Source organism: Echinops telfairi, unplaced genomic scaffold (genome assembly GCF_000313985.2).
Source record: "Echinops telfairi isolate 266 unplaced genomic scaffold, ASM31398v2 ScPeMD7_31;HRSCAF=116, whole genome shotgun sequence".
Lineage (NCBI taxonomy): Eukaryota > Metazoa > Chordata > Mammalia > Afrosoricida > Tenrecidae > Echinops > Echinops telfairi.
Window position 1 is genome coordinate 3,265,795 of NW_022103928.1, and position 24,676 is coordinate 3,290,470.

A 24,676-nucleotide genomic window follows, 5' to 3' on the forward strand; every position below is an offset into this window, starting at 1 on the left:
CCAGGCACCCAGGAAGTGAACACTTCATGCCTAGATCCTACATCATCCATCGGATCAATGGCATAGAATACCATGGTGATGCAAAGAGCTGATTGTAGGAAGTAGACTGCCAATTCTTTTTTTTTAGTTTGTAGCTCACTGCAACCTGGTCAGCATTGCAACAACTCAAAAGCCTACAAGTTGGTGGTAGTTGTGCTGGTGTGCATTGACCTGGAATGGAAAGCACCCAAGTCTTCTTCATGGAGGATATGCATGACTGTATTGAATGGATAGTGCCCACGAAATGGGAGGGAGGGGAGAAAGGGAAGAAGGATGAGAAGGTTTAGATTGACACACAGGCTAGGATAGATCGAGAGAGGAAAGTTGTTTAGCAACTTGTGTCCCAGAACGAACAATCATTGCTTGCTTGATGAGGATGATATAAACTAATTTTTCTCAGATTTGGATTGTGTGCATTGAAAGTTTGAAGATCTCTCTAAGAAGTAGATTCTAATTCACTAATTCATTTTATTCTTTATTATGCTCATTTCCCCAATCCAACCCTGTTATGGCCCTAGGAAATTATTAATAGAGTTATGGTCTCTATAGAGTTACCATATCTATCTGTGTGGATTTCACATACAGAAAAACATACAAAACAAAATTTTAAAATTAAAGAAAAAATCAACAATGATCAAACAAACCAGAGAAACCTCAAACAAAAAGCAAGTAGAAATATTAAAAATTGGGAAGAAGGGTGATATAAAATGCTCATGTAAATCCATACCTTGAGAATTAAGTGAAGAGCAAAAGGGAAAATTCACCAGGAAAAACCTGCCACAGATGAGAAAATGTTAGCTTTTTATTCTTTTCTATTTTTCTTTTAAGTACTGAAGAAAATAGTTGGATATTTTCTTTTTATATTTCTATCTCTTAATTTAATTTTTCTTTCTCAGAATTGTTGCTTTATACCTTGGAGGCTTGTATGTCAATAAAGAAAGAAAAGTATCTTGATTTTAAAATTGAGTGAAGAGTCAAACATGTTGAACAGTAGAAAGTAAATTTATAAACTTACTTAATTTCTGTAGCACTTCTTCATTAAAAATGCATTATGCATTATTTCAACTGCAAAACATTATGCAGGCCGTCAAGAGAGAATGATGATGAGTATAGAGGAAGCACTACTCAGTTCAAGTAGTAAAACCAGACTGCCTAAAGCACCTTTGTACCCCCGAAGACCTCCTACATGTCTACTACTTACTTACTGTCATGCTAAAACTTTACATAAATGATATGTATGTAAACTTTACATAAATGATAAAACAAACAGCATTTTAATATGCCTTTTAACCCATCATTGTGACAGATCCTTGGCTTAGTTTGAGATAATGTCCATATTTTGAAAAAATATATAAAATGTTTAGTTAAATATTCATATTTAAAACAGAAATTTTAAATATTTTAAAATATAATTTAAAACAGACCGTCTATGTCATATTCGATGCCAGTTAATATAATAATAATTTTATAATAGTTTTCAACGAATTGAACTTCTATTGTTTTGTTTATTTTTACGTGCTCTATAAAATTAACATTCAGTTAACTATTGGGATTACTTCTTAAGATTGCTATAAACGAGCATTTGAGATTATTATTGTGATGATATTTTAACATTTTAGCCTGATAGAATTATAATTTTATTGTATGATGAAATTAGTTAAAGACTTGCCATTTTTTAGGAGGTTGGTGCTTAAAATTTATTTCATGACTGAGTTTTTGGTTGTCAGATAGAATGAATTTTCAAAGGTGAAATTTATTTTGATGGGACAAATATATTTACTGTTTCAAAACCGCAGAAAGAAATCCTGGTTTAAGGACAGCTCTTTATTGTTTCCCTTATCTTTTTCTATTTGTTCATTGCTAAATATGGTTCTGGGGATTAAAAGCAAAGACAAAACACACTGCCGTTGGGTCTGTTCTAACTCACAGTGATCCTGTGAGGCAGTGAAGAGCAGTTCATTTGGGTTTCCCAATCTGTAGACATTTATGGAAGCAGACAGCCTCACTGGTCGCCACGTGTTGGCGGGTCTGGACCACTGCCTTGCTGTTAACAGCCCTACACGTCGCCCCCCACTCCACCAGGATCCCTTGCTCTAGGTTCATGCTTGGTGTATTCAGACCCTCTCGGCGGTGCTTGTGTTGTGACCAAGCTATACCATTTAGTAAATTGCATGGTGAGGGTTTAGAAAAGTGGTGAGTGCCTAAGGGACAGGTATTTACCTAGACAAATTGAAATAGATCGTTTAGCAGTTATCCAATTAGCTTATTAAATGTGCTTATTCAATCTAGGTAAATCGAAGAACTATGTGCTTTCTCCTCTTCGTTGTCAGTGTGAGATTGGCCTGAAGTATCTGAGATAATTACCTCAACTTTCTGCTTCATCTTTGCCTGTACAAACCCAGGTTAATTTCCCCCTATGAACAAAACATTTTCCTCACTTTCCTGACAGTTTTTTTAAATGTTTAACTTCCAGATGAGACTTTGTTGTACTTTCTACTTTAACCTTTGCTTCTGATAAATATGTGCACATATTTGATCTTTGATTTTGTATCTCCTGCATAATGTATGCAGTATCATTTATTAATGAGAGGAGTCATCTATAAGTTATATTTATTAATACAGTCTTTTCCAAGTTTACATATACTGATAGGGGATTAAAACATCCTTGAAATGTATTTTACAGATGGCAGCTGAATGGAAGTGACATTGATCTCAGTTTGGATTACCGCTATGAGCTGAACGGAGGAGATCTTGTGGTGGTTAACCCCAACAGAAGTCAGGATATAGGAAGCTACCAATGTTTTGCAACAAATCCACTTGGAACAGTTGTCAGCAGGGAAGCTAAACTCCAGTTTGCCTGTAAGTTCATCTGTATACATCTAGCAAAACCAATATTTTAAAACAATGTGACTTATTTTGTGTGATTATTTAGTGGTTTAGAAGCAATTCATGAACTTCACTAAATCATTAGATAGGTTAAAATTTCAGTAGGTTTATTATTTCTGTACGCTGTATGACTTAGTGTGTTTTGTATTACTATGTTGTAAAGGTGTGTAGGGGAGGAAAAAGAAACAACGTACAGCTACATTAATTGAGCAGCTATTCTGATTTGGACTGTGTTAAAAATGAAGAGATTATGAAGGAGTGGTCAAATGTGGTCCTTGTGCTTGAAGAATATATGAACTGGAGAATATAATGTGACAACACTGATGAAATTAAGGAATATAAACAGTGAACGGGGGAGTCCATAATATGAGGTGTTGTTGACCTCCTTTGGGCTTTGCCTTGGTCACATAGACTGTCAGTGCTATCTGTACCTAGGGACTGGGCTCTCAGTTCAACTTCCTTCTTACACCCTTATCACCAACTGGGTCCACTTATTGTCTGTACATCTTCTTGCATGTATGTTGCAACCACTGCAACCAGTGTCAGAGCAAGTTCACCCAGTCCTGGATGCTCAAAGGGCAGTACAAAGGGTGCCCTCTTTTCTGGTTTCCCATGGATCATTAAATGCCATCTGAGCCTTTGTATGCTAGGTTTTTATAGTTGCTCGGCAGGATGGGTGGGGGGCATCTGGAGGTGAGATGTACCCCAAGCTAACCCCTGTAAAAATCAGGTCCAGATCATGCCCAAAGGCAGTTCTGGGAAAGGTTAGACCGGTGGGTTTCCTTGGGCAGTTCCTGTAGAGCTCAGCTAAAGGATGAGGACTCTGGCCCAGCTCTGTAAAGGTCAATTACAGAGTGTCCTACAGTCATTCTGGATAAAGATCTATTACTGGTGGAGTTCCCCACCAATCTGGACAAAAGCCATCCGGCATGGTTCAAGAACTAGGACCCAAAGGCCAAGTTGCTTTTTGGTAATTCCACACTACCATGTGGCTTTTAATGCATGGATTTTCTATTCCTTTTTATACTTGTAATGATAAATTATACTTCTGCTGGTTAACTCTTTTAATTGGTTATCATACTTAGTTGCTTCTTTTGATGTTTTCCTTGCTACATGCCACAGGTACACCTACCTATAGTGTTCCTCAGTAACATGTGAATAAGTGTTACCAAGTGCTATATTTTCCCCTCAATCTTAGTAAGTATGTAGTATATGAAAAGTGCTTCTAAGATTGTATCTCCTCTCATCCTAGTTCCTAGCCAATAGTTAGTACACAGAGGGGGATATCATTACTGAGTGTGGGATTTAGTTTTACTCTGTTTACAAAATAATAAAGTAACCCGTTACCGTTCCAAGAGTGCTGCAAAACACATAAGACTCCTGGGTCAGCAGCAGAGAACGTTATTACTCTCAACAAAGCAAGACTCTTGAGCATCAGGATGTTTTCATCAGGGCGCCTTGCAATCAAGTCCATAGGTTGATGTCAGATAGCTAGGATGGATGCTACCCATGCAGTAGGTTTGTGTCACCACTGAGGGACACTGGATTTGGAGAGTCTGTTCCTTAAATATCAAGCAGTATTCAAGCCATCTCCATGGCCTTGTCACTTAAAGTTGCTTTCTTTAAGCATAGCCCAGAGGAATGTTTGGTATATAGTGGTTGATACTTTCATTCTGGGCATGTAAGCTCAAACCTGCAAGGAAGGTCAGACCACATAGTCAATTACTTTGTCCAAAAAAGTTGCTACATTGTTTTGGTTGTTGCTTTTTGATGATGTCTTGAGATTCTGAATTGGGGTGAATGAGGTGGGTGCTTGAGGTGAATGAACGAAAAAATAATTTCTCTCTTTCATAAATCAAACTCAGGCCACACGTTGGGCTTCATCTGAGTTTTCTTCCACTTTATGATGCTTCCGTTACTCCCATGTTTGACATATAGTTCCTGAGAACATTATAGATCACAGTTCTACTTTGAAACACATGGGTTCACCCACAGTTGGTGTCAACTCAACAGCAAATAGTTTGGTATTACATTTTTTAGTAACCCTGATATATATTTAGAAATCTAGATATATGTAAATATATTCAGTAATTCATATATATTTAATATATTATGATATACTCCTAATATAGAGAGAGTTGGTTCCCCCACCCCTACGCCTACCAACAGTTATGGCTACTGGTGGTGTTTCTTAAGTGCTTTATTTGTAAGTTACAAGAAATAACAGCAGGTATTCTTAGCCCTATACTCTATGAGCTGAAACTATATAAAATGTTTTGTTTGGTTTTAAAATTTATGTGGTTTGATATAGTTTACTGGGAAAGAAACAAAAGATGGCAAACGAAATAGAGGATATTAAAAACATCAGTGATTCTAGATGACTAGCTGGAGTAGAGCAATGCTTTAACCTTGGTAACCTTAAGAAGATGCAGTACATTAGCTGCTAGCAGGGTGAGGATGGAGACCCCTGTGTTAGTAGGATGCTAATGACTGCAGTTCAGAGGAGTCTCGCCTGTCTTTGCTGCAGGCAAATGGATGGTAACTTGTCATTGAAAAATGTTCTCTCTAATTGTTCAGTATAGCAGTGTCTCCTCTTGTGACTATATTGTATGTTTTAGGGCTTAGTAATAAGTCTTTGTTTCTCCTAGCCATAAAGAAAGTACTTCATATGTGCTTCATGTACAAATGAGTAAATGAATATATGGTCAGTGCACCACTTTCGATGCAAAGAAATTTTGTCTTAATGTTCAAGTTGTCTGAAAATATTATTTGTAATACAATGAAAGAGAAAAGGCAACTTTTAACGTAAGATGCTTGCACTCCTCTGCTTTAAAGATTCTACATGCAACATTCACAAAACCTGTGCACTCACACTCACTGGTTCATAGTGACCCTATAAATCCTATAGGGGCCTATAGATCCACAGTCAACCTGTGGGTCGCCACCACTTTGGAGGTCAAATGACCCTTTTGCAGGGGTCAACTAGGACTATTGGAAAACATATTTCTGATGGTCTTAGGAACTGAGACACCATTCCTCTATCTGTCTCCAGGTGGGTCCGCCCACATGCAGATACATCCACATTCAAGTACCCAGCATGAAGACTGTTACCCATGCTGCACCATGCTTCAAGACAAAATTTCATTTATTTGTAATCAGAAATAAATATTTCACAATATATAATTACATATTGTTTTTGTGATGAATCACTATGCTTTAATTAGGTTCAATTTGTAACAATGAAAATACATCATGCGTATCAGATATTTACATGATAATTCATAACAGTAGCAAAATTGCAGTTATGAAGTAGCAGCGAAAATCATTTTATAGTTGGGGGTCACCACAACATGAGGAACTGTATTACAGGGTCGCAGCTTTAGGAGGGTTGAGAACCCTGTTATAGGATGAGGTAGAATGGCCCCCACAGGTTTTCGAATTCATGATCCTTTAAGTGAGTAGAAAGCCTCACAGGTGCTGGGTGGAGGAGGCAGTAAAATTAATCAATGTTTGAATGGCGGACACTTTCTAATAGTACTACTGTGTATATTTTTGGTGACTGCAGTATTTGGAAATAAATCTGTCAATTTCTTAATCTCAACCACAGAAAGTTTGACATGTACCTCCCAATGTCAAAATACCAATGCTTTGTGAATAATTTATTTTAATTGTCTTACTTCTGATTTTTCCTAGTCTTTTCTATAAAAATGCTTTTAGTTGAAGCATTATGAAGCACCGCTATAGATATTTAGTCATAAATGAGTTCAGCCATGCAAGTTGTTTTGAGAAAAGTATTTGAAGTATCTTTTAAACCCCCACTTAGCTTAAGATTTGAGGCACATTATTCACTACTGAAAAATTATATTTCAGAGTCCAATAGCACTATCTGACTAGTGCATTCCTCAGTAAGAAATCCATAATAACAGATAATTAGGGTAACTTGATATGCTTTCAAGTTTAAAATCATGTCTGATAAGTCATACATCTATCTATCTGTCTAAATCTATATAGATATATAAACTGTATATAACTTGAGCATAATAAATATTGAACTATATTAATTCTTCACAAATACTTAAACTCTGTTACATTTGAACAGAACAAGGGAATATGGCCTGGTTGAAATTAGAATAAGTATGTGTAGAGTACTAACCTCTCACCGTACTCGCGCATTGTCTGCTGAGCAGATAATTAGAGAAGCTGGACTACATGAGTAAGAACGTGACCTCAGGGTCTGATATCAGATATCAGGATCTGATATGGAGGAGACACAACCTTGCTTTTTGAAATTGAAGAGGACTTAAAGCACTTGCTGGTACAAAATCGAAAAAGAGGCTTTCGTGATGGATTTCAACTTAACGTAAAGGACACAAAAATATATATACTCACAATTGGACCAGTAGATGCTGTCATGATAAGATAAGAATTTGAAATTTTGAAAGACATTTTTCATGGATCCACAAGCAGCACTCATGGGAGCAGCAGGCACAGAATCAAGTGATGTTTGAGAATCTGCTGCACAGACCTCTTCAAAGTGCTGAAGAGCAAGGATGGCGCTCTGAGGGCTAGGGTGTGCCAGCCCCACGCCAGGGGCTTCTCCGTTACTGCGTGTCATTTTGAGTTGAGAGTGGTTTGATGGCATTTAACAACAACAAAGCCTACTGTATGCGTGAATATATTTTCAGCACATTCAAATTCATATGTAGATATGCTTTGTGCTCCTGCATACCACTACATCTGCCCAGCTTGCATACTTATTTGTGCATACATCAATTTTTGACAACATGAGAAAACCCTCTATCTCTAAAAGCTTAACTGTTTTATTGTTTAGCTTATAGCTTAGCTATTACTATAACTATATTAATGCATTATTTTAGTCTCCTTTTGAATTTACTTTCTGTTAGTAATTGCTGTAAAACGTTTATTATGCATATTTAACAAAGTCTAAAATTAATATCTCCCAGAATAGAGGATTTTGTATTGGTTGATGCTGTATTACCACCCTCCCAACTCTATACTACTTTTTCTAATATTTATATTTGCTTAACCTTGTGAATTATACATTATTCTTACTGTTCCCTTTCATGGTTTATTTTAGTTTCCTTTTAAATTAGTAATAATGTGAATGTGTACAAGTTTTCATTTAATTTTTTTATGCAAACACCGGGTTTCTGCCCACGTCCTCACTATTTAACAAGAGGCAGTAACTTTCATTTTATTTAATCGTTCTTTTGATACCTACCGCCATTATTTTTATTTACTTGTTTTGCTCCTTCTTGGTTTTATTTTTCTTCCTTTTTAGGTTGCAGATGTTGCTGCAATCTGATGCTGTAATTCTCTCTTGTCACTAAACCATTGTGAGGTTGCATTAGTATAAGATTTTTGAAAACAGCATTTTAAGTTTTTACCCCTGACAAAAGCACAGTATTAAAAATAGAAAAACTTGCACTGGATTCCAGTGTGAGGACACTGTGTGCTCACTAGATAGAGTTCCCAATGACCAGAAGTCAGATCAATTTCCTTCTCAGCTCCCCAACCAAATTTTCACAGAAAATGAAAAGGTGACCCTGTGTCTGTAGGAAACTGCTTTAGTATTTAAATTTGCATCATCTTGAGGCATGTTATTACAGGATAATACTAGATCATAATTTTGGCCAGTCAATATTCCACGTTTAAGTTATTATGACATTGTAAATGATAACTTAGAAATGAGTTTGATCAACTGGTGAATTTTCCTTTCATGTATAACTTTTCTATTCCCCAACATTAGGAATATGTGGTGTTCTATGAAGGAAACTGAATGCTTTGCTAATTTTCTGAAGCATCTCTCAGATTCTGAGATAATAATGATATTTACCTTTCCTAGAAGCCACCTGCATCTCGGATCTGAGATCTCCAATTCTTTCGCTACCATGGTGTTCACCTCTCCTTCTCCCCTGGTGTTCATTCCTTCAGAATGTCTGTTCTCATCCTCATCCTCATCCTCATGAGAAAGGACAGGTGATACCTGTGATTGAGCTAGACCATTCTCTCATTCATTATAATTCATTATACTGGCATAGTTGATTGAGAGTTCTAAATTGTAAAAGAATGCTCCTTTTCTTCAAAAATTTGTCTAGCATTGTCAACATTAATTTTGAGAAATCTGATGAAATTTCGATATGTGCTATCTTTTGAAAGGAAATTTTTCTCATTAATTTGAAATGACATGTATGATCTTTTTGTTCCGACTAGTTTTCTGAAGTTTCACTATGCTTTCATTAGGTATTATTTTAATTTTATTTAACATTCTGGTTATTATATTGGTATTTGTAATTTTAAAATGTTTTATTTAGTAGTGAGCTTTAGCGTATCTCAGGTTATCTTTTATTTTTCTATAAAAGATAGATAATAATGATATTTACCTTTCCTAGAAGCCACCTGCATCTCGGCTCTGAGATCTCCAACTCTTTCGCTACCATGGTGTTCACCTCTCCTTCTCCCCTGGTGTTCATTCCTTCAGAATGTCTGTTCTCATCCTCATCCTCATGAGAAAGGACAGGTGATACCTGTGATTGAGCTAGACCATTCTCCCATTCATTATAATTCATTATACTGGCATAGATATATATATACATATATATCTTTATTTGCCTTTTGTACCACCTCCTTTTTATTCTTCCACTCATTTCACTTTTATGACCCCTATGTCCAGTCAAGGAGCTCTGGTGGTGGAGTGGTGAGATGTTGGGCTGTGATCCCCATGGTCGGCTATTCAAAACCACTAGCAGCTCCAAGGGATTTTCTATTCCTGTAAACAGTTACAGTTTCAGAAGCCTCAGGGGGACACTATGAATGAGCTATTGACTCCATGGCAGTCACTTAGGTTTTTGAAGTTTAATGTCCAATCAGGTGTGTCCATTTCTTCTTCTTAGTAGGTTACTTTCACCTTTTTTGAACATGCATTTTGAGCTCTGAGTGTCTGCTATCATACTTTTTTTTTATAATTTAAAAGAGTTGAGATCTAAATTTATTTTTTATGTCTTATTTTAGTTCAATTGCTGTAATACCTTCTCAGATCCATATGGATATATTAATATTTTTCTTTACATTTTCCTATCCTGGTCAGAATATTTTCCAAGTTGCCTCAGTTAATGTTTTCTGTTGTTTCACTTTTATTTGTCAATTGCAAACCTTTTCTCAGGTTCAGTAATCTTGAGTTGATGGTGCAGAGTTAAGAACCCAACCAAAAACCATACCTATTCAGTGGTGACTCATAGAGACCCTATGGGCTTCCGAGACTGTACCTGTCTCTCTCCCATGGCGCTGGTGGCGTCTGTGAACTGTGACCGTGAAGGCCCCATCTCAGCATATGACCAGTAGACCACCAGGGCTCTTCAGTTAAGGAGCGAGAACTGGAAATCTGATCCGATGGGCAGATTTGGATGTGTGATTGGAACTTGTTACTGTGAAGTCTCAGTAATGTGGGAATCCTATTGAGGGTTCCTTAATAACTGTGTTTTCAGTCTTCTTTGTTAGACGTGCCACATCTTGTGAGAAAAAGAATCCAATTTATTCCTAAAGAGCAAAATTTCCCATTAACATCTTGATAAATGGAGTGGGGTTGGAGAAGGGGTGAAGGGGCTGAAAGTAGGGGTGGCCCAAAGGCCTGGGGGAATCTCAGCATTCAGTTTGCATGTCGTAAGGGAATCCCCTTGGCTTCTATACAAGCCACCTCACAAAATATGTCTGCTAACTTTGAGTCTTGACAACTTCTCTTTTCACATCTAGAAAGTAAACATCTTCTCTTCTGGAGGTGAGTATAATGCAGTAAACAGCATAGGGGACGCTGGCTGTCTCTGACCTCCTCTGGCTTCCCTGTTTCCATGAGGCAGGGATCAGACATGTGTTCACCCTCCATCATTCATTACTCTGTTCTGATGCCAACCATTCCTCCCAGGACACTCTGTGTTGGGTTCAAGAGTCCATTGCAATAGCCGTACACAGCTCACAGACAATACTCACAGTTAGGAGGGTTTATTAGGGGAGTTAATAGGTTTTACAAGTCAAGATCAGCACACAGTGAGTACACAGTCATTGCTCCACAGCATCACTTCTCCTCAGCCAGCATCCAAGTCTCTCTACAATCTGCAAACTTTCAGTCACATGGTCCCCTGGAGCTTGCCTCCATCAGCCAGGAAGATAGCCTACCCTTCAACCTCACAATCTCGGCCAGATGAGGAGAAAGTACCTCATAGTTCATAGTTCAGGTGCTGCTCCTCTGAGGCTGTATCACACTCGTTTGCATCTCTTCTAGGCAGTTTCCACCACTTAAGACAGAGATCTTGGACCTGCTCTTCCAGTGGTTCTTGGCTTTCTCTCTGTGGCTTCTATACTGAAGAATGACTTTGAGGGAGGCCTGTTTTGTTGGTATTTTAGCAGACCATAGTACTCTTTAGTAAAGTAGTCTTAAAGATTCCCTCAAAGAAACAAGGGATATGAGCTAAGTCACACCATTGATTAAAGTCAAGACTTAACCCCACCTTAATCTTGTAACAAATAGCTCCCTCCTTCCACAGGCTAAGAATCCAGAATTATAATACATCACATGAGGAATTACCGTTAGAAGGGCCATGTGAATTTACTACATCTCATATGGCACCCCCATCTTTGTGAGGTGAGAGACCAGACAAACCAAACCCACATCCACTGAGTCCATTCTGACTTATAGTCCGAAGCAAAGTGACCTGGATTTCTCTGATGAAGCTAATGGGCTTTTTGTTCACCTGTCCATAGACAGTCACACACTCATCCATTGCAATGCCTGAGCTCTTGACGTGAAAAAGGAATATGCATAGTCTCATCCACTTTACGTCCTTTTCCAGAAGTTCCTACTGCTGCCAACCGTAAGCCTCGAGGAGACTGCTCAAGAAGCGACTAATGTCTAGGCTTTCTCTGCTGTGAGTTTGAAGAGTGGCCTTTCTCCAGTGTATGCTATCCAGTAACACCATATTGTGTGCTTTCTAGGTTCCACAATTTTTATTTCACCTCGCTTTCCTCTTTTCTCATCTTTGTGGATCCATTCCTTCAATAAAATACTCTTCGGTGCAAGTACATTCTGGTTTGGGTGATATTTCCAGAGGAAGAGAGAACCCAGGTGTGTGTGTTTGCTTACAAACTCTCATTATCTTACATACTCAATGATGCGTTTTCCTTCTTTGAAATCTGAATCCTTCAGAAATCCTTTTCACAAGTTATAATTGGTTGTCAGTATTGCTATTCTTTCTTCAATTTTGTCTGCAATTGTGTTTATCCTGCCCTTATTCTTTAAAAATAGCTTTTCAGTAATGCATACATAGCAATACTTATGCAGAGGCTGGATTCAAGCGACTTGAGTTTGAATCTACTTTCAGTAATTAGTATTCATGAAACTTTGTACTCAGATAATTCCTCTCTAAAGCAAGGATAACATTACCTCATACACTGTGACCATTAAATGTGTGCTGAATAAGTGCTCAAAGCACCTAGTACAATGCCTAGCACATAATGCAGGCCACCCCAGGAGGAAACCAAATCAGTTGTGTCTAATCAAGCCTTACCCAAAGTGACTGCACTTGCGACAGAGTAGAAGCGTGCTCTGTAGGGTTTTCAGTGGCTCGATCTTTCAGAAGGTCTGTTTCTGAGATACCATTGGGTAGGTTTGAACCACTGACTTTTTGTATGTGTCCGAAGGGCCCTGAGGTGTACTCCTGCTACCAGCTGTTCTGTGAGCAGCCAGGTGTGTTAGCCATTTGAACCACTCACGGCTCTTATGCTGGGATTAGTTATTATTTTTCTATTAGTCTAAGGTGTGATTACAAATCTCATATTCTATATTTTAGGGAGGCTTCTAAATATGTTCAGCAGTTATCTTTCAATTTTTTCTTTTCTGTCTCATATATTTTGAATTTATTTGTTCTTGCCTATATATTTTGATTTCTATTATTATATTTTCCAACTCTGTATTTCTTTGCCATTTTGAAGTATCTACTTAATTTCAACCCTGTTCTTTATTAATCCTCTTTTCATCTCCATTTTGACTCATAGCAGCCCTATATCAATTAGATAAAGTTTATCGATATGTTCAGATATGTCCCTAATGCTTTGCTGCCTACTAGATCTGTCAATTACTGATATAAGAGTGATAAAAGCATCTACTATAATACTGTAATAGTGTTACTTACAGTCTATGCATTTTGCATGACATATTTTGATGTTCTCTTGTTAGGTGTATAATATATATTTAGGATTATGATTTTTTTCCCTAATAGAATTGAACATTTTGACATTATACTATGCCCCACCTTTATTATTATTTTTCTTACTCTGAAATGTGCTTTGTCTAAAATTCTTAGAATTATTATTCCTTTCCTTGGATGAATGTTAGCAGGGTACATTTTATATTTTTATATGCTATTTTCTCTTTTTCCTTAGCTTATCAATCATACTGCCTTTATAATTTTTGGTTCTCTCACTATTTGGTACTAACCAAAAGTTTGGTGGCTTACCCACTTGATGGTTACCAAGTGGCTCTATGGACAAAGATTTAGCACTCTGAATCCATAATTATTGTAGTACAGTTACCATCAGAGTATTCTCACATCCCTTTTAGTATTATGACTTTCATTTCACCGATCCATAATCAATATTCTTAATTATGTTTGTTCTACTATTATTTTAAACAAACTATTATCTGTTAAAAGAGCAAAAAATAAGAAAAATGAGCTATTGTTTGTCCTTCACTTATTTCTTCTCAAATGCTCTTCTTTATTTTTTCAGAGGGTCTGACATCTGGTTTGGGATCCCTGTAGGTGTGATGGATTAAGCAGTAGGCTTCACAAAGGAAAGCTAGTGGTTTGAACCTACAAGCCGCTCCATAGGGGAATGATGCAATCGTCTGCTTCCATGAAGTTTATGACCTTGAAAACATTAAGGGACAGTGGTACCTGTGTTTGCTATGAATTGAAATTCATAGGCTGGCAGTGGAATTCCTTTGGGTTGGGGGCTTCTTGAAGTATCTTGTTTTTTCTCTTGGAAGAACTTCTTTCAGCATTTCTGATATAGTGGTGGTCCATGCCTTCCATTGATTTATTCACTGAGCATTTCTCAAGGCTGTGTTGTTTGTACTAGGAATTTCACAAGAGGATGGGCATACTTGAAAGAATATTTATTCATTTCTTTATTAAAACATTTATGTTTGTTTTGGAGCCTGGGTCTTGTGAAGAATAGAAGTTCATCATACCATTAAAGACATACAAACTGTAACAAGTAGTGTAAAGGAAAATTATAGGTTTGCTTTGCCTTGTAGTCTGTCTTTGATACTTGGAATTTTCTACTTAGATCGTCATTCTTTAGTGTTAAAGGAAATGGAGTGAATACAAGCCTAACATGATTGAAACCTTAAAAAAAATCAGTTCAGTGTAGTCAAGGAAGGGAAGATTCATGAGAAGATTTGCAGAAGTAGTAGAGTGGTCACTGGCTAGATTGTGCATGCTCATATAATCTTCAAGATATTACTGAGGCCATGAAACAGTGACCTGTTCCCGTGGATGAAGAAGCTGACTGCTCTTGAGTTATTAGATCAGAAGGGATCCAGAATGGTGGGGGTGGAAGGCAGGGATGTAGAGACCAGTGGGGACAGATTATCTTTATTTCGGCAGCTGCAGACTGTGGAGGAGAAATCAAATTTAGAAATCTTGAAGAAAAAAAGATAGACCTTGACATTTGATTGGTTGGCGTGTGTGCAGTATTTTTATTTTGAACCTGGATAGAAGGTGTGCGATTCACCAAGATAGGCAACATTAGAAGACCAGGATTTTGCTGAGAGGAGGGGGAGTGGTTAATTGGGGAGTGGTGCTGGTAGTGTGGTGAGTTGTGGTTAAAGTGCTGCTGGTGCAGAAAGATCATGTATTATTATATGTATTTTATTTGTACAGGCCATACTCTGCTAAGGAGTCCCAGTTGGTATTAATCTAAAGCTTCCTTCTCCAAGAGTACAGCTGCCTCATCTCTGGTTGTCCCACACAAGGAAATGGTTGACCTTGAAACTCTCCATCCCAGAGGAGGCAACCTTTTCTAATTCCCAAATGAGGAATGTATATTCCAATGATGTGTTTGATAATAGCAGGGTTGACCTGACAGGACAGGTTCAGATTAATTTTTAAAATACAGTCCTATTTAGTTATAATTTATATGTTATGAAATTCATTCAATTAAAATATGGAATTCAGTGACTTGAGTATATCCTCAGAGTTGTGCTATCATTAATATAAACATTTTTCATCATGTTTCCAAGAGTCATAAAGTTGTAGTATCAGAAATTCTGTGCTTGCAGTACAAAACAAAGAAAAAGTACATCACCTACTGCCACTGAGTTTTGATGCCACCTCCATGGGACTCGGTAGGACAGGATAGAACTGCCCGGCTGAGTTTCCAAGACTGTAGCTCTTTACTGGAGTAAAAGCCCCATCTTTCTCCTGAGGTGGCTGGTGGTTTCAGACTGTTGACCATGAGGATGGAAGCGTATGCTTAATCACAACATCACCAGGGCTCCTTTTAATAGTTTAATAGTGTTCCATTATATGGCTATATCATTCTGTAAGCCAGTCGTCAGTTCATGGGCATTAAGGTTGATTCTACTATTTTACTATTATGAATAATGGCACATGTAAACATGTGTTGTACACATGTTTGTTTACAAGATTTTGTGTGTAGTTTGTACATAATTTTTTCTTTCTAAGATTGAAAATGTTGGTTCATATAGTAACTATATTTAACCTTTAGAAGAACTTGTAGGCTGATTTTTCAAAACCACTGTACCATTTTTACACTCTTGTCAACATCACTTTTCCCACATTCTTGCTAAGTTTTACTTATTATATATCTTTTAAAAAGTTTAATCAAATTGTTTTTCATTATACAATTTCTATTTCCTTAAGGGAGAATGATGTTCAAATGGTCAGTTGTGTATTGGTCATTTGTGTATCTTCTTTAAAGCTATATCCATGGGCAATTGTAGAAGGCTATGGAGGACAGTGGGAACCCAAAACCTGTCTACAGAGTACCTGTTCGGATTAAGCCTCTGGCAGATCTACTCTGATCACAGCCAAGGTATGATGTGGTCAGACAGAGCCTTGTTAGCTGACAGAGATTATTGCAGGTTTTATTGTGGTGGATGGAACTGTGATATAATCTGATACACAGTCATTTGACCCCCTTTTGGCCCACTATGGATTTTCTCTAAGTTAAATAATTTTTTGTTTGCTCTTCCACAGAGGTTTTTTCTCTGCCTTATTTTCATGTTGACTATTGGCTTTTCTGTCTCCATTTTATTAAAATATATTTAATATATTAATATATATATTTAATATATAATATATGTGTGAGAAAAAATATATATATAGAGAGAGAGTTTTGATCTTTCTCTTTTTTGTATGTCTCCCAGTTGAAGAAGCACAGAAGGGAAGGATATATAGAGACAGTCATTGATATAATAGCTTATTGGGAAAGCAGAGCAAGTTTGAGGGGAATTGGGGAGGAAATAATGAATTCAGGAGGGGATGCGCTAGAACGGATTGTGGTGATGTGTATACAACCCTATTTAAATACAGTTGAACTATGGAAGTGTATGATATGTGAATTATATCACAATGAAACTATTGGTAAACAAATAGAAAACACATATATCCATTCAGATGCCTAGCAAATATTTTAAAATGTGGTTGTCTTTTTATGATTGAATTGCAGAAAGTATTATATATATATGTATATATATATAAAATATGCCCAAAAGTCATCCAATCCTATAGTTTAGAGGATTTTTTAGCCATCTCTACAAATGATACCTAGTGTCGTTTGTAAAGACCTTCGGTGATCGTTAAGCTGAAAACGGTTATCTTCAATTTGAAAGCTGTGCAACAGAGTTAAAATTAAATGCTAATCTAAAAATTGTGCTGTTGTGGTTAAGTTCGATCCCATATTTACCTTGTGCATGACAGAACAAAAGAAACCCTGCCTGTGGTCCTGTGCCATCTTCACAGGTGTTCTATGCTTGAGACCATTGTTGCAGCCACTGTGTCAGCCTATTTCATTGAAGGCCTACCTCTTTTTCACTGCCTGTCCACTTTAACAATATGATGTCCTTCTCCAGGGACTGGTCTCGCCTGACAACATGTCCAAAGTATGTATGATGAAATCTCAGTATCCTTGCCTCTAAGGAGAACTCCAGCCTGTACTTCTTCCAAGACAGAGCAGTTCTTGTTTAGCAGTTCATTGTGCTCTCAGTGTTCCTCCCCAGCACCATAATTCAAAGTCATTGTTTTTTTATTTTGTGTGTGTATTCTATGTCCAACTTCCACATGCATATAAGGCAATTGAAAAAACATGGTTTAGGCCAGGCACACCTAGCCATCAAAGTAACATCATTGATTTGCAATAGCTAAAGAGATCTTGTGTAGTAGATTTACCTAACAAACATGCTTGCGTGGAATAATTCACAAATGAGAAGTGGAAGAGCTTAATTCTGGTCCTGGCTTGGCCACTAAATCGTTGTTACATCCAAAGGAAGAATGCTTACATAGAAATTAATCTAAATTGCCTTCTAAAACAAATATAATAATTTCTAGGTTTTGAAACATGGAAAATATGCATGTAATTTTTCCTTCATTTTTTAAATTATGAATTTTCCAAAATATCACAGTGAAGCAATGGCTTAAGCATCGTTTGCCACTTTCCCTTCTAGGCTGTATGTGTTGAAACTAACAAATCAATGATGTATTTCTGTGAGACAAGGTTTCACGATGCTGTTTCAGCTCTTCCATTATCTGTCAACTAAAGGAAACTCATCTATCATGTGTCTATGACCTTGATCATTAAAAGTTGCACTTGTTAGCTGTCACCACCAGGTCTTTAATTTTGAGAGTCTAGACCCTGCGCTATTTGCATGCTATAGGGCTATAAGCATTTATGGAAATATGGTAGTTTGCTGATATTTTTGTGCTAGTTTCCCTTGCCTGTGGTTTTCTCTTATTTACTTAGTTTTAAGTGATGCTATCAATTAAAATTTCATCAGTTAATTTAAGAGTTTACTCTTGAAGGGGTGGCATGAGAACAAGGGCCATTTCTGCCAATACAAGCCAGTCTGGATATTACATGAAATTCAGTAAGCTAGAATTTATTTTTTATTAGTGATAATATGCCCCAGGTCTGAGAATCTTAAAATTTCTGATCTCTTATTATCAGGTATATTTTATTTTTTATTTTATTCTCTTAAAATATGTATAGGCTTCCACTATCAAACGGTATTCTTTTTTTTTTCCCATCACAAAAGTGGCTAAAACAACAAATATCACAGACACATCATCTGGATGAGGGCGGTAATTAGCATGAAGTCAATATGAAGTCTGAGAATTCACAGTCAGGATGCTATTTCAGTAGGCATGGAACAATGGGAACTGTCACAAATCCAGGATTTGTGGCAGATCAATAAAGCACAGTTATAGATTTAACTAGAGCAACAGGAATAGGCCATGACTTGGACACATAAATTATGTTTGATAGAAGAGCTCACAAAATTGTTTCAAGGTGTTCAGAACAAAGCATCAAGGGCGAAATTGATAGGCTTAATTTGTGACTATGCAACCCTGGTAGTGTCCTCAGCACAACGATCCCTATCAAGGATACCCAGGCAAGCCACTCAGAGAGACTGCTCCTCCATGGACTGGCTGGAGAAGGATGGAGGTCATCTATTTTCCAAGCCACTCTGCCTGAGGGCAATATTGTTCACATGCTTGGTTATTGATCAGAAGTGATTCTGTGGAAGCTTAATCTATGTGTGGACTCTGCAAATGGATTTTGGGATATTAATGTCATCCATAACTTTCTTTAAACTGAAGTGCTCAGAATTTAAGTTCTTTTTTTAAAAATCATTTTATTAGGGGCTCATACAACTCTTATCACAATCCATACATACATCAATTGTGTAAAGCACATTTGTACATTCATTGTCCTCATCATTCTCAAAACATTTCCTCTCCACTTAAGCCCCCAGCATTAGGTCCTCATTTCCCCTTCCCTACCTCATGAGCCCTTGATAATTCACAAACTGTTAATTTGTCATATCTTGCCCTGTCCGACATCTCCTTTCACCCACTTTTCGGTTGTCCGTCCCCTGGGGAAGAGGTCACATATAGCTCCTTGTAATCGGTTCCCGCTTTCCTACCCACTCTCCCTCTACCCTCCCAGTATCGCCACCCACACCACTGGACCTGTAGGGATCATCCACCCTGGATTCCCAGAATTTAAGTTCTAATACAATCCCCACCCCCATCGTGGATTATTAATAATGCTTTGATCACACAGGCTGCTGGGCTTGTTCCTTGTGGACTTAGCTGACACCTCGCTTAGATGGCTGCTTACTTTCAGACAAGACTTTAAGACAGAAGCTATTCTTTCTGAGAGCCAACTGCCAAATGGTTTCATCATACTGCTTTCTGCAGTCTTATCTTCAGTGATCTCTTCATGAGGGTTAGTATGGAGCAGGGCCACATCATAAGAGCTGCTTATAATTAGATTGAGACCAGGATTAAGTGTGAGCTCAAAAAGCATTCATATTTAATACTAAAATAGACTATATATGTCTTTCTATAAAATGGACAGAGAGAGAGAATATATACTCTGATTTAGAGGCTTCTGGAGAAATAACCTAAAAAAAACTCCATGGGGCATTTGTTAATTCAAAGATTAATATTAATCTATCCAGTGGTATAGAATTGAACGTTACTAGTGAAAATGAGAAAATATATAGGGAAGCCTTTTAGACTAAAATGCATGGAACATTTCTTTGACCGATTAAAAACTTAAGGGACATCATACTGTTTATGCAAACAGTATGGGTTAGACACAAGGCAACAATTTCAATAACATTCATTCATTATTTGCAGAATTAAGACGTATCATAAAAGATAAAGAAACCATGAAAATGGCTAAAAGAGAGTGGTAGTCTCAAGTTGTTAATTATTGGGCAACCGCAAATCAAAGGCGAATTTGAATCAGAGTCCCCTGATTTAAGAGTCCACGACCTTGGGATAGCAGTCTTCTGTGTCTTCCCACACAAGGGCGTTTCAGGTTGAAGTGCATAGGAGTATTTTCGTTTCTTTCATCTGCACAGGTGTTTAAGGTAGAGTCCAATTCACTTACCTGGGTTACTTCTGATACTTCTGATCGGGGCTAAGAAAAATGCTGTGCACTTTCAAAAGACAAATCTAAAACAAGAATTTCCAGAGGCAGAAAACAAAATTGATCAAAAAGCATATTTAGGAACAACTGATACTTTTTTTAAAATTAGGCATCCATACTAGTAGTTTTACAGGTTTCTCCAAAGCAAGGTGTCCTTTACTCGGAAATAGAATTGAACTCACTTTCTGAGAGGGAGAGATATACCCACCCCGCTCTCATTATGAACAGTTGTAGCTATTCACAGCACACCAGTGTGGGAGTGTTCATAAACTTAGGGTGGCCATGGAACAATGTTACACAGCAGGAACTATTTGGTTTTCTCCCAATCCCACCTCAAACGAAAATTGGACCATGCATCAGATGAGGCCTCCTCAGGAATTTGTTTTAAGATGTGCAACTACAGGGGTGGTGAATGTAATGTAAGCATTAGAGAAACACATACAATTGCTTGGGAGACCATATAAAATAATTGCAAGATCTGCCTTTAACCCAAGTGAGTAATCCAGCCTTTTGTCTTTGGCGTTCTTCCTAGAAAGACTGAATTCTCCAATAAAACACAACACTCAGAACAAAAAGGTCTGCTGGTCTTTCTGGACTGTCATTTAAGTTCAAATGGCATTTAGCCACCTCATGTTTTGTGTTAGTCTGAGCTTCAAGCCCCACAGTGTGTGTGGAGGGTGGGGAGTGCGGGAAGAGCATTCCTTGGCGATGGCTCACACGTGGTTATCCCGGCTTCCACAAAGGCAAGTAATGGAATAGAAATATTCACAGTATTGGGCAAAATATTTGAAATGATATATAAGTCTAAGTACAAAAATAATTATGAAGTATCTGTTGCTATCTAAATGACACCCGTAGCAGCTACAGTCTGTGAAACCTAAAGTTGTATTTGAAGAAGAACCTGAATACAACACTGAAAATGTTCATCTACTAAGCCACAAAACGATCTCTTTGGAATTTAGCAGGAAATCTTACTGTTTTCTATTTTGTAACATGTAGCTAAAATTTCACTAAATTCTGTAATCATGATTTTTATGGATTTGTTAAATGTTTCTAATAGACGTTTTCAATGTCAATCATGGTGTTTTAATATTTCTGTTCTATCGCCAGCTTTGATGGAAGCATGGGCTTGCTATTACTGGCATCATCTAGACGGCAGTGAGTTTCCTTTGGCTTTTTATAAGTCCAACATCGTCCATTTTTTGTGGAAAACTTTTGGTCAAATGTGATCTTTTAGCAGGTCAGCAAAGCAAAAGCTTATCTGTAAATGAAAAAACACTTTACATGGCTATGATCACGTATACACGCACACACGGCTGTGATCATGTATACATACACACACGCACATAAATATATGTCAATCAAGTATAGTATATGAACTGTAATAAATACCTGAACCAATTCCGAGTCAAAAAAAAAAAATATGAAGGAACCTTAGAACAAAAGGAAATATCTCAAAATAAAACACTTACAAGTATCAGGTATAACATTAAATCTAATTGACCATACCTGCTGTTATCATTGCTCATTTGTAAAATTTTCTTACCTTTATTTTATTGCCCAAATATAGTTAATATAATTAGCATTTACTTGAACTGACCATGATGATAATCTCAAAATGACATAGGGCTTTAAGTTTACCTAACCCCTTCAAAAGGCTAAGATCCCATTGCTGTATTAGTAGAGAGTATGATCATATCTCACATCTTGTGAGAGCTTTAAAAATCCAACACTGTAAATTATAAGCGACATAGTATGAGTAAGTCCTCAGTGACTAGGCCTTCCAACTTTAGCTGTAGTTTGATTTAAATATTAGGAGGATTGTTCTTCTTATGCTACTAAATTCTGGCCTGCAGGGCCCTTTGAAATGCAAATGTAATCGACCTAGAGAATTTATAGATTCACTGGCATTTTTTTATCATAGGAATAATAATAATTTAAAAAAACTCACTGCCATTGAGTCAATGTTGACTCATAGCGAGCCCCTGTGGGTTTCTGAGCATGTAACTGTTTATGGGAATAGAAACCCAGTCTTTCTCCTGAGGAGCTGCCGGTAGTTTTGAACTGCAGATCATGGGCATCACTGCCTAACATGTAACTACCATGCCACCTGTATTTTATGATAACTTTTGATGGGTGTAATCATAATCATCATTTGTATACAGCACCAAAATTTATCTAATATCATAAAAGTTTAAAACAAAAGCTTTTCTTTGCTTTAAACAGCTCTGTTTCAAAGCAAAGTTCATTAGTTTATTTCCACTCACACCTTCTACAACTTACTACCCATATACTATGCTATTTTTCACATTCTGGTACAAACAGATCTTCTTTAAGGCAAAACTCTTCCTTTTCCTCTCCGAAAAAATAACAAAAAAACTGATTGTCAATCATTATGGCTTCTGTCTAGCAATTCAGCCCATGTTTAAAACTTTAACTTAAAAACCATGAAGGGTTGCTATGAGTCAGCTTTGACACCATGGCAGCAAATTAGCCTAGAATACTCTATGTTCTTTCCTGTTGAAATGCTAATTTTTATTAATTAGCTATGACACACATTTTAAATGAAGGAAGATATGCACTAATTTGAAAAGGCATCCAGTTACAAGGGTAAATCTTAATTTACCCTTTCAGATAAAACAATAAGGATAACATTTATGAAGCTTGAATAATTTCCTTAGATGTCTTAATGGTCCTGTGGGTGGCACAGTCTTAGATTGATGCTCCAGACCAAATTATTCAGATACCTTCTCTGCTCTAGAGCAATGAAAAAAGTCATTTCAAATAAACCAATAAACCACTGCTGGAACATTGGAGTGAGAAACAAAGCCAACAATGGCATGCAGTTGGGTTAACCACGAAGAAGGAAGTTTACTTTAGGTTAAATGACTTCCCCAGGTTTGCTTGTCAGGACTGATCTGAGAAAAGCCAAAGTAGTAGTCTTTTGACCTTAGGACAAGGTGGTTTGGTAAATCCCATCTTCCTAGAAGCTATGTTTTCAAAGAATGTACCAGATTGTTCAAGCTAGTAATACATATTATTTTCTTTTCCCTAATAGCAAAAATAGCAAGAAACCCAGTGCATGGTTAATATTACTTAATATTAATATTAATAGCCCCTCTAAAAATTAAATTAATTAAACTTTTAATCAGACAAGTAATGTTTGCGTTTATCAATTACACCAATATCTTAATTGTAGAAGTTAATTCATTCCAGATATGTGTTCCAACACTCAAGTGTTTGAAAACAGAACATGTTTTTCCCATAGGATATAATGGGAAACCAAATAACTGGTCCAGATGTCCAAATATTACACTTATAAATTCATTATTCCGGGTTTTTAAATCACTATGGAGGCTTTTTGCCTTCTTGCATATCACTGTCTAGGATAGTTATTGCCATTAACAGTAACTTTACACCCTCTTCCATGGTATAGGTTCTTTGTTTCATGTTTATCGTTTTCACATCCGTTGCTACATTAGCCTCTTAATCATATTTTTGTTTTTAAAAATGTTGATATTTGTAGTCAGCTACCAAAAGACAAGCTTTGACCTAATTCAGATTTCAAAATGATCTCTTCCTTTAACTCTAATGGTGGTTATCAGTTTTCCTCTTAGCTTTACTGCTGTTGTCATTAATTATCTTGGTAGCCACGGTTATGATATTTTACACCAATAAAGCACACAAAAAGGCCAATGTCAATTGTTTTAACGCAATAACACACACACTGTAAGTTGGCTGACTGAGAGCGGTGCTTAGACCGAGCGTCATCCTATGGGAGCAAGGATTATTCATTCTCTACCTACAGCTTTTTTCCAGTCCGGTTTTTGGATCGCCTATTGAGCAAAGTTACAAAAACTGAGCAATTTTTTTGGAATTTTGCTGTACAAGTTTGAGCTTGGAGAGGATTTACAGCCTATATCACTGTATATGTATCATTAATTAGTTCTTCCAACATTATGCTTGTACATCTCTTATAATAGCCACTTAAAATTAGGAAACGTGAACAAAATCAAGGAAGAATAAACATAACTTTTAATAGACTAAAAGTAAACTTCTATTTATCACAAACATCTTTTAACCCAGTATCAGTGAATCACCTAAAAAACATTAAAATTATTTCTGTTTCACATGACAATGCTGAATAGAGTTAAATTAACTTTTTTTTCTTATTTCTAATTTCATGTAATTTCAGCTTTCCTAGACCCTTTAAAATGTCTACTTAAAAATACAGATCAAACGAAAATAGCTATTGAGTGGATTCTGACCCACTAGAAATTGTTGGTACTGCATGACGTGTCCAGGAATACTTGGTCTCTTGAACTGAAGAATGGACTCATGGACCACAAAGGCAGCAGAAAGCAAAGTTTATTTGGAAAGGAAAGAAAAGCACCTGGCACCGCAGGTGGAGACCCTACTGAGTTACTGCTGAATGATCTGTGTCCAGGGCGTTTTATCGGCTGTGGGGTGCTTGGCCTGTCTGCATTTCTGGACTATG

The 24,676-nt window shown here is 37.0% G+C and overlaps 1 protein-coding gene across 1 annotated transcript in view; it reads left to right on the forward strand.

Annotated features, from left to right (window-relative positions):
- CNTN3 (contactin 3) overlaps nucleotides 1-24,676 on the forward strand; it is a 387,846-nt gene that overhangs the window by 47,721 nt on the left and 315,449 nt on the right. The window contains exon 3 of the mRNA XM_045289985.1: nucleotides 2,723-2,898. Coding sequence (XP_045145920.1) covers nucleotides 2,723-2,898 — 176 coding nt within the window. The remainder of the gene's footprint in view (nucleotides 1-2,722; nucleotides 2,899-24,676) is intronic.